We start from the raw sequence: 9693 nt of genomic DNA on the forward strand, positions 1-9693 counted from the left end.
AACCTTCCTTCCGAGGAGTGGCTGGTGGGTTTGAACCGCCAGCCTTCTGGTTAGCAGTCAAGTGCCTTAGGCACTATGCTATCAGAGCTCCTAAATTCACGTTAGAAGGTTAAATAACTGCTGGTTCCAGAATGCAAATTATCAGAGCATTAAACACTTCATGGAGAGAAAAGCATACAGCTCTGTGAAAGGTTTCCTGCAGACTCCCTAGAAAGGGAGTTAGGTGATTGCTAAGACCTAAACTACTTCTTAAAAGAGGTTTCCATTTTGGGATTGGGAATATATCTCTTATAAGAGATATATATTGAATGGTGACTGAGTAAGTAACAAAATCATATTCCTATTAGCAGGCAGGGATGCCTGGGAGAGTTAACTATACAATTTTTGCTCCAACAACAAACACAATATAAAGAACAACTGGAAGTCTATCTGGACTCTCCTCTGTTTTCCATATGTTGAGTCTAAGGATGAGAGACAAAGTCCAAGAGATTAAAAGTGAATATAATAGTGTCTATGATACCTTTACATCTCCATCATCTATCTTCAAAAGGGATGATTTGAATTTTGGCAAAACTGCTCACACTCCTTCCAGGTTTTATTTTCAGTGGTAAAATAATAACAGTTTACTCCACAACAGGACCATTTTTCTTCATAGCATTTGCCTAGAACATATTAAGTGTATCATTAAATTTCTTGTAATCTGGTATTCTGTTAATCTGAATAATACATTTATCAATCCTTCACAACAAAATAAAATCTTACGATCTATGGATAATATGAGGCTCATTAAGATTCTGGAATGCCGTCTAACTAAAAGAAATATTATTTTTTGGAACTGATTTCTTTTCTTCATATATCATATGATATACAAAATTTTTAAAATATTATTGATCTTTTAATAATAAAACCAAACTCATTCCCATCGAGTTGATTGCAATTCATAGCAACCCCTATTGGGTTTCCAAGGCTATAAATCTTTATAGAAGTAGATTGCCTCATCTTTCTCCCCCAGAGCAGCTGGTGGGTTTGAACCATGGATCTTCTGGTTTGAAATGCCAAATTCCTTACTCACTGCACCATGAGAGCTCTTTCTCTTAATAATAGAGGTAGTAATTTTTTACTAACCACCATGCTTAAATGAAATTAAGTATTCAATCTCTAAATATCTAAACCCTAAACAAATACTTAAGAAGCTCTGGTGGTGCACTGCCTAAGGTATTTGACTGCTAACCAGAAGATTGGCAGTTCAAACCCACCAGCCACTCCACGGAAGGAAGAGTGGGCAATCTACTTCCATAAAGATTTACCACCTCGAAAACCCAATGGGGGTCGGTATGAGTCAGAATCAACTAGATGTCAGTAGGTTTGGATTTGGTTTAAATACCTAATGTTTTTCAATAACCACATCAGTTCAATCATTAGGCAAAATAACAGACATTATAAGATTTAATATCTTTTATCCGTGGGTATTTTAATTATATCATCACACAGAGTTTCACAAGCATAAACACTATGTCAAGTCTTGCAAATGTATTATAAGGAGAATCTATTTGCATAAATAGACCACAAGTATGAAGGAAAGGAAAAATGGCAACATATACACACAATTATCTTTATAATTAATCGAAATTACAGCCCTGTTGCCCATTTTAGTTATGTAAATTTTTACTGACAGTTTCCATATTCCTTGTTAGCAACACAATGAAAGCCTATAATTTGCCATAGATCCAAAATGATCCAAATTTTCAGGGGAGCTGACATACTATATTCACCTTCTGGGAGCAGTAGGAATATAAGAACTGCCACTGAGCTTGGAAAAGATAATGTTCTACTAGTCCAAACATGGCTGTTGAACTCTCAGTCCCATGTTTTAAAACAACAGACTCTAACATCCATATTACATCTAAATTAAAGCTGTCCAGCAGACCCATAAATCACTAACATTTATCATAAGCCTGTTTACCAGGGGTTTTAAGCTTCTGAAGTGGGAAGAAATCATGTAAATTCATACAACCTTTCATTCAAAATGTCCTCCATATTTATGTTTTGCAAAGGTTTTGAAGATATCTCATTTTTTCTATGACATCTGTTCTTTTTTATAACAAATGAATCTAGTTCCTTTTATAGCTGTTAAGTAGCTGTCATTTTACATAATGTGGTAACTTTGACTGAGGCTTCGTATAATTTCCTCCTGGTGATGTTTTTCTTGAATATACTGAAAAACTAAAATGAATAACATAGCTATAATACAAAAAGTAAACATCATGTCTAACTATTGAAATTTAAGACATGAGAAAATGCCACACTTTGGCAACCAACACATTCCATTACTTTAATTAGTAATTTGATATTTAGAAAGTAACACTCAATTAACTGACCATAGGAGTGGAAACATCAAATTTTTCAGTATTAGCAACTAAAGTGTATGATAATTAAGATATCTGAATAAAACAATGATGGTCATACCTTACATTTCAGTTTAGTTTATTTTTAACAGCACATCATTTACAAATAGGCACCAATGTAAAAATCAGTCAACATTTAGCAACACATCTGAGTGTGAACATTTAAACATAAGGAGGAAGGGGGAAGAGTGCTATTACATTGTGGGGATTGCAATCAATGTCACAAAACAAAGTACACATGAATTGTTGAACGGAAAACCAACTTGCTGTAAACTTTTGCCCAAATCACAATAAAAAGTTATTATTTTTTTTTTTTTAACAAATAGTCTTCTAGTGTATGGTGTTGCCAGAGAAGCCTATGTGAAAATACAATTTGTCAACTGGCAGTCATGAGTCAACATCCATAAAGAATTCAATCTGTTAATGGATATCAATACAAAAATAATTGAATAGTAAATATTTAAAATTTACCTTGCTTCTGACATTAATCCATGTTAAAAGATGATATCTAAGAAAGAGGAAATAGTGAAAAACAAATAGTGTAATTGCATTTTTCTAATAACTTTTTTAATTAAAAAATTTTTTCCAATAATTTTTTTAATTCACAAAAGTTTACTCATTCACATTTTCCATAACTTTCTAAGAAAAATTAGGAATTCTTTTCTGTTACAGAATTCTTCAAATTGCATAAGATAATATGTAAATCATTTGTTGTGGTTGTTGTTGTTAGATGCCATCAAGTCGGAGCCAACTCATGGCGACTCTATGAAGCACTGGCCAGTTTGTATAAATCAGTAGGCCCCAGTAAAAAGTGATTAATATCCCAAGGCCTTTTATTTTTATATCACAAATCAAAGATCACAGCATACTGAGAAAGGAAAAACAGTTTTCCATGAATGCTGAACTACAAACATTTTTCATACCCTTCAGAGGTTATACAGTTCTAAAGCAGCCCATAGAGAATGGATTAGTCAATTCCAGACTCTTGCCAAATCATTTGTACTAAAATGCCATACTCCTGCTTTCCTACAATCATTCCTTCTAAGATCTGAGTGAGTAAAAGCAGATAGTACCTGCATCAGTGCCAGGCAAGAGGCAGTTGGTAAAAGTGGCCTAAAAATACGGCGGAAGAAGCTGGCCTTTCCAGCCCTAGAGTCTTCAAGTGAGTGGAGGGATTGTACGACTAAAGGCAGAAATGAACTGTCTATGAAAGATACTCCAACTCAAAATTATCTGCCCCTCTCTTTGACCAAAGTGATAAGAGGAAATTGTATGATGAAAGCTGATGTTGATGGGAAAGGAAAGACAGTCATAAGTTATGTTTTCCTCCATTTCAATTAATCAACCACTTGGTACACTTTGCAAAATATCATTCAAAATCAGTATTTAAGAACTGAAGGATAAAGGAACACATTCGTAGAGAAAACAAGAACTAACATCTTTAACAAAAAAGCTTATATACATAAAAGAAATTATTAGTAAAATAAATTATTTGAATGTATATGTATAAATACATATATATTCCCATATACAAAATATGTCATAACTAAAGTTTTCAACTCTTAAATAATACCCTCTCTGTTAGAACTTCCCACTTATATGCTATTTGAAAAAAGATCTTTCCTTCTTTCAATTATATATATTACACATAAATGTATTATATAAATTACTTTAAAACATCCATAATTTCACTATAAATATTTTTACATATATTCCAACATTTTATCACTATGTACATTATCAAAGGTGATCTATTAGTTTCTAATAAATAAGCATTTCCTAATTTTAAAAAATATTCTTCTAAAATATGAACTTTAAAACCACAAATAGTTATTACTTCACATAAATATATCATAATTTATTTAGGTAATCTCCTAATGTTATACATTCAGATTTTTTCCAATTTTGTGATAGCATGAAAAAATACTTGGCCTGTAGTTTTAAGGATTTTCTTAGGAAAAATTATTAGAAATCTAATCATGGGGTACTGCAAAAACGGCAAGGAGGCCACATATCCTGACCTTCTCTAATCCTACAAGAGAAAGACAGGATTACCAGCAGTAACCCAAGGCCTATTACTGCAAGGTCAGACATGCTGTCTCCCTCCAGCCCTTTCACCAACCGTGCCTCCCAAAGCACCCACCACCTCTCTCCTGGGTTTGATAATTCGCTGCAGTGGCCATACAGAGCTCACAGATTATGGGGTTTATTAGGGAAGCACCACAGGCTACAATTCAAGTTCAGGAAAAATGCTCAGTCTCTCTCCCGGCCCACCGTCTCTCAGCCAAGTCTCTCACACATAGTCTATTTCCCAGAAGTGCTGGTCCCTCGGTGTCTCACTCAGCAATGCGTGTCTCTTGTGCCTCTTTCCCAGCAGCACGTGTCTCTTTCCGGGGTGCATGTCTCTTTCAGCAGCACATCTTCCTCAACCAGCAGTCCAGGAGAGTTCTGCCTCTAGGTGGCCTCCTTTTGAGCCCAGCAGGGTGGCCAAACTAGCTAATCACAGCATCAGAACTCTAAACACCTGAGTGGGAACCTCGCAGAACATTGTTTTGTGCCACTCCCAACAGAAATACTCCAGGTGGACAACTTTAGCAATCAGGAGCTCCTCAGTTGCTCATAGCAAATCCCACCTTGGAGTTTACAAAGACTTACGGGTAGAAAAGCCACACTAAGTAATTTACTACACCGCAGGTACTTATACATTTAAAGAGTTTTGATACATATTACCAAATACCCTCCAGAAAAGTTGTTCCATTATATGCCACAAGTTATATGAAAATGTTCATATTTTTTAATTTTTTGAGATAAGATACTGGTGAATCATTCTTTGACTTGAATTTTGCCCATAAATCTTACTTGAAAGATCTTCCAGTCTTCCAGCTAGGCCTCACATGTCCACACATGACTGAAGAGAAATTCATTACTGTTACTATGAGCCAGACCCTGCCAGAATATACTCATATCCCTCACCGACATTCACTTTCATATGACTCAGACATTTTCAATCTTCTGAAGCACAGGTCTATAAAATTAGTTTAAATTGTTCAAACACAGGTGATAGTAGTTAAAAAGGAGTGTGTGGATGAGTGAAGTGGGGAACAGAAGGGGAACTTGATGATGTAAAGATACCTGACAACCCCTATTTCATGTGGCTCTGACCACATTACTTCTTTATTTTCTTCCCTTATCAACTGCTAGCCACCACAAAACCATTATGCTTCAAAAGCCTCCTTATTCTCCAGTTTGCTCATGCCTTCCACCTCTCCTCCAAGTACTTTACAGCTCTGATAGTGCAGTGGTTAAGCACTCATCTGCTAACCAAAAGTTGGGCAATTTGAAATCACCAGCCACTCCATGGGAAAAAGAGCTGGCAGTTTGCGTCCATAAAGATTTACAGCCTTGGAAACCCTATGGGACAATTCTACTCTTTCCAACATGTTGGCTATGAGTCAGAATTCACTTAAAGGCAGTGGGTTTGATTTTTTTGACATGTTCCAACCACTAGCACCTATGCTTAGGCTGTCTCTTGTTTAGCCCTCCACAGGATTACTCTTGTCTCCCAGTACAATCCTTAATCTCTGAATTGCCACTGAAGTCTGCCACTTGTCATCACATGCAGGTAGTCAGCTGTATAACGTTCCAGAGACTAATTAACTCAATAATAGGAGCAAAGTTGCAAGGACCCTGAACTTTTTCTTCTCTTTCCCCTAATCCTGGATTGGCTTTGTCAAACCAAACCAGAGAAAGATTCCTAGTCCTCTATCCTAATGCCATCACCCATCCCCACTGCAAAAAAAGAAAGAAAAAAAAAAAAGAAAGTTCTGCTGAGGAATTAAGAATTGGGGTATAACTTCTTAGAAAGATCAATCATGGGAGAACACAGGGAGATAGCTCAGGGGGCAGGAATGCATAGGAAATATGGACACAGGGAAGAGGTAACTACAGGAAGAAAGGGGAAAGTGAGGTGTTACATTGTGGGGACTGCAGTAAATATGAAAAAAAGTGTATGAACTACCGTGTGGAAAATGAATTTGCTCTGTAAAGTTTCATCTAAATCATAATAAAATTAAAAAAAAAAGGTTGGATACAAATGGTAGTGGCTGTCAAAAACATGGCAGAAAGGCAGTATTATTTATTAGAGCATTACTGTGTATACACCCACCCACCACCCACTGCTGTCAAGTCAAATCTGACTCATAGTGACCCCTCCTTGGGTTTCCAAGGCAGTATCACTATGGAAGTAGACTGCCCAACCTTCTTCTGAGGAGTGGCTGGAGGGTTTGAACCACCATTCTTCTGGTTAGCAGTCAAATGCCTTAGGCACTATGCCACCAGAACTCCTTATACTGTATATATAACTGCTTAAAGGACATGGGGGTGGCATCTTGTGACCTTCTCCATCCTCACAAGGGGGAAACAGGGTCACCATCAACAGCCCAAGGCTTATTCCTATGAAGCCAGTCATGTCACCACCCTCCAGCCTTTTTACCAGTTCTGACACCAACCATCCCTCCCACAGTACTCACTCTTCTCTGTTGGGTTCGATAATTCATTGCGAGGGCCATACAGAACTCACAGACAAAACTCATGATTATGGGGTTTATTAAGGAAGTAACAAGTTACAATACAGGTTCAGGAATGAGCTCAGGACACAATTCTTCAATTGGAGATAGCCACCCCCTCAGCCATGTCCTCAAGCATGCCTCTCTAGCCCTTGGCCTCTGCCCTGCTCCAGCAAGTGTTACAAAGCTCTTTTTAGCTGTGCATATAGTTACAGCTACACGCACTCCACTCCACCAGCAAGCCTCCTGCCCAAGGGCCAGGCAAGCCCACCGATCTCTCGTGCCTCTTTGTTCCACTGACGCCGTCTCCCTGCCAGGTGTCTTTTGGCCAATAAGGTCCTGCTCAGGGATCTCAGGTCCAAGGATGTGCTCTACTCCACCACCAGCTCTTCTCTCCTGATGGCAATGATATCCCCTTTCTGCTTCTAAGAAGGCTCTTTTTAAGGCTGGCAGAGTGACAAAACTAACCAATCCCAACATCTGAGTTCTATACACCTTATTTGCATGGTTCCACCCAGTAATCTGGTAGGAATTACAAAGACTATGGCTAGAAAAGCCATACCAAGTAATTCACTGTACCACAATAACCATATTGAAGCCTCCCAATCCTAACAGGTATTTATTACTGCCTCCATTTTACAAACAAAGAAACTAATAGAAACAGGTTAACTGACTTGCCTAAAGTTCACATTAAAAGGAGCTGTGCGTGACGCAATGGTTAACCGGTTGGCTGCTAACTGAAAGGCTAGCAATTGGAACCCATTATCCACTTCCTAGGAGAATGATGTGGCAGTCTGCTTCCATAAAGATTACAGCCTATAAATCCTACGGGGCAGTTCTACTCTGTCCTAAAGTGTTGCTGTGAGTCAGAATCAACTCAACAGAAAAGGGTAAGGTCATATTATTGCTGATTCTTGACCTTTGTTTAAATCCAGGCCTGAGTGAATCCACTGAGCATGGATATTGGATTCAGAAGGGCCTGGATTTTCAACAAAGCTCTTGCCACAAACCATATCTTTAAGCAAGACACTTAACCTCCCTTTGCCTTGGATTCATCACAGTAAAATGGCAATGATATTATTTGACTTCCAGGGTTGTGAGGATTAAATAAGAGATATGAAACACCTGGCTAGAACTTGACACCTGTCTAATCAGCTTGCATTAAATGTTAATTATTATTTGATGTCCAAGATTCAAAATGTTGGACTGCTGGTAAGATGGAGGAATAGGCAGACAAGCCACACAAACCCTCCTCAACAAAGAAAAGAGAAACTAATTGACAGAGATACAGAAGATAATCCTGGAGCTCTGAGCTTTGAAAGAAAGTACACAGACATGTATGAGACACCAACTACTGGAAAAATTTGAATGAAAACAGGAGCTAAAAATAGGTTCTGTTTGCCAAGGACAGCAGGGACATACAAGAGGCTGACAACAGGAGACAGGTAGTGAGTGTATAAGTGCTGCCAACTAGCGAATAGAGGAGCACAGCACAGTACCCTGCTTACGTAGGTAACATACAAACAAAACAAAATCACGGGCAAGTCACTCCAACATACAATCACCAATTAAATATAAACATATAAACACAAAAACATCACAATGCCTCGGAGACAACAGAGCATCACAGTCCACACAAAGAAGCAAGATAAAGCAGGAGAAACAAGGGACCAGGATACAGACCCAAAACATATCCCCGAGGAAGATGCAGCATTGGAACTCCCTGATGAGGAATTCAAAAGAATAATATTTAGGTATCTTCAACAAATTGAGAGGCAGAGCAAGGAAAACACTGACAAAATTGAGGAAAACACAGAGAAAAGCCTAGAACAATTTTGAAAAACAATACAAGAACAAAATGACAAAATAAATGAAAAATCAGAAATGATACAAAATCTACATACACAAATCCAGAAGATTAAAAATAAATTTTCAGACACTGAACAGGCAAAGGAGTAGAACTGAATCAATGTAAGACAGAATTAGTGAGATTGAAGGCAAATACCTGAATACTTCTTTAGAAAGGGATCAATCAGAAAAAAGATCAAAACAAAATGAACAAAGCCTAAGGTTCCTGTGGGATACCATCAAAGGGAATAAACTACGTGTAACTGGAATTCCAGAACCGGAAGAGACAAATAAAACCATAGAGAAAACTGTCAAAAGATTTGCTGGAAAACAATTTTCCTGGTATGATGAAAAATGAGAATATATCCATTCAGGAAGTCCAACGAACCCCAAACATGATAGACCCCAAAACAAAATCACCAAGATATATCATCATCAAACTCACCAAAACCAAAGACAAAGAAAGAATCCTGAAAGCACCACAGGAAAAATGAAAAGTTACCTGCAAAGGGCAACCAATAAGACTAAGCTCAGATTTCTCAGCAGAAACTATGCAGGAAAGAAGACAATGGGATGGTATACATAAAACCCTGAAAGAGAAAAATTTCCAACCAAGAATTATGTACCCAGCAAAATTGTCCCTCAAATATGATGGTGAAATTAGGACATTTCCAGAAAAGCAGAAATTAAGGGAATTTGTTAAAACCAGACCAACCCTACAAGAGACGCTAAAGGGAGTCCTTTGGACAGAGAACCAACAGCAGCAAACAACTGACCATTATCACACATGATAACATAACCCAGAAACCAACCCAGCTATGGAAGTATCCAAAGTAAATAAGCCTACAAGATTGTAAACAGGGAACCAGAGACAT

The 9693-nt window shown here is 37.7% G+C and overlaps 1 protein-coding gene across 1 annotated transcript in view; it reads right to left on the minus strand.

Annotated features, from left to right (window-relative positions):
• Positions 1-5384, minus strand: part of LOC103212228 (killer cell lectin-like receptor 2) — a 22011-nt gene extending 16627 nt beyond the window's left edge. The window contains 4 exon segments of the mRNA XM_042783324.1: positions 521-561; positions 564-662; positions 2104-2223; positions 5300-5384. Of these exon segments, the coding sequence (XP_042639258.1) occupies positions 521-561; positions 564-662; positions 2104-2223; positions 5300-5384 (345 nt within the window).
• Positions 5385-9693: the final 4309 nt, after the last annotated feature.

The sequence above is a fragment of the Orycteropus afer genome, unplaced genomic scaffold, assembly GCF_000298275.1.
Source record: "Orycteropus afer afer isolate SDZICR_OR568_19922 unplaced genomic scaffold, OryAfe1.0 scaffold00887, whole genome shotgun sequence".
Taxonomy (NCBI): Eukaryota; Metazoa; Chordata; class Mammalia; order Tubulidentata; family Orycteropodidae; genus Orycteropus; species Orycteropus afer.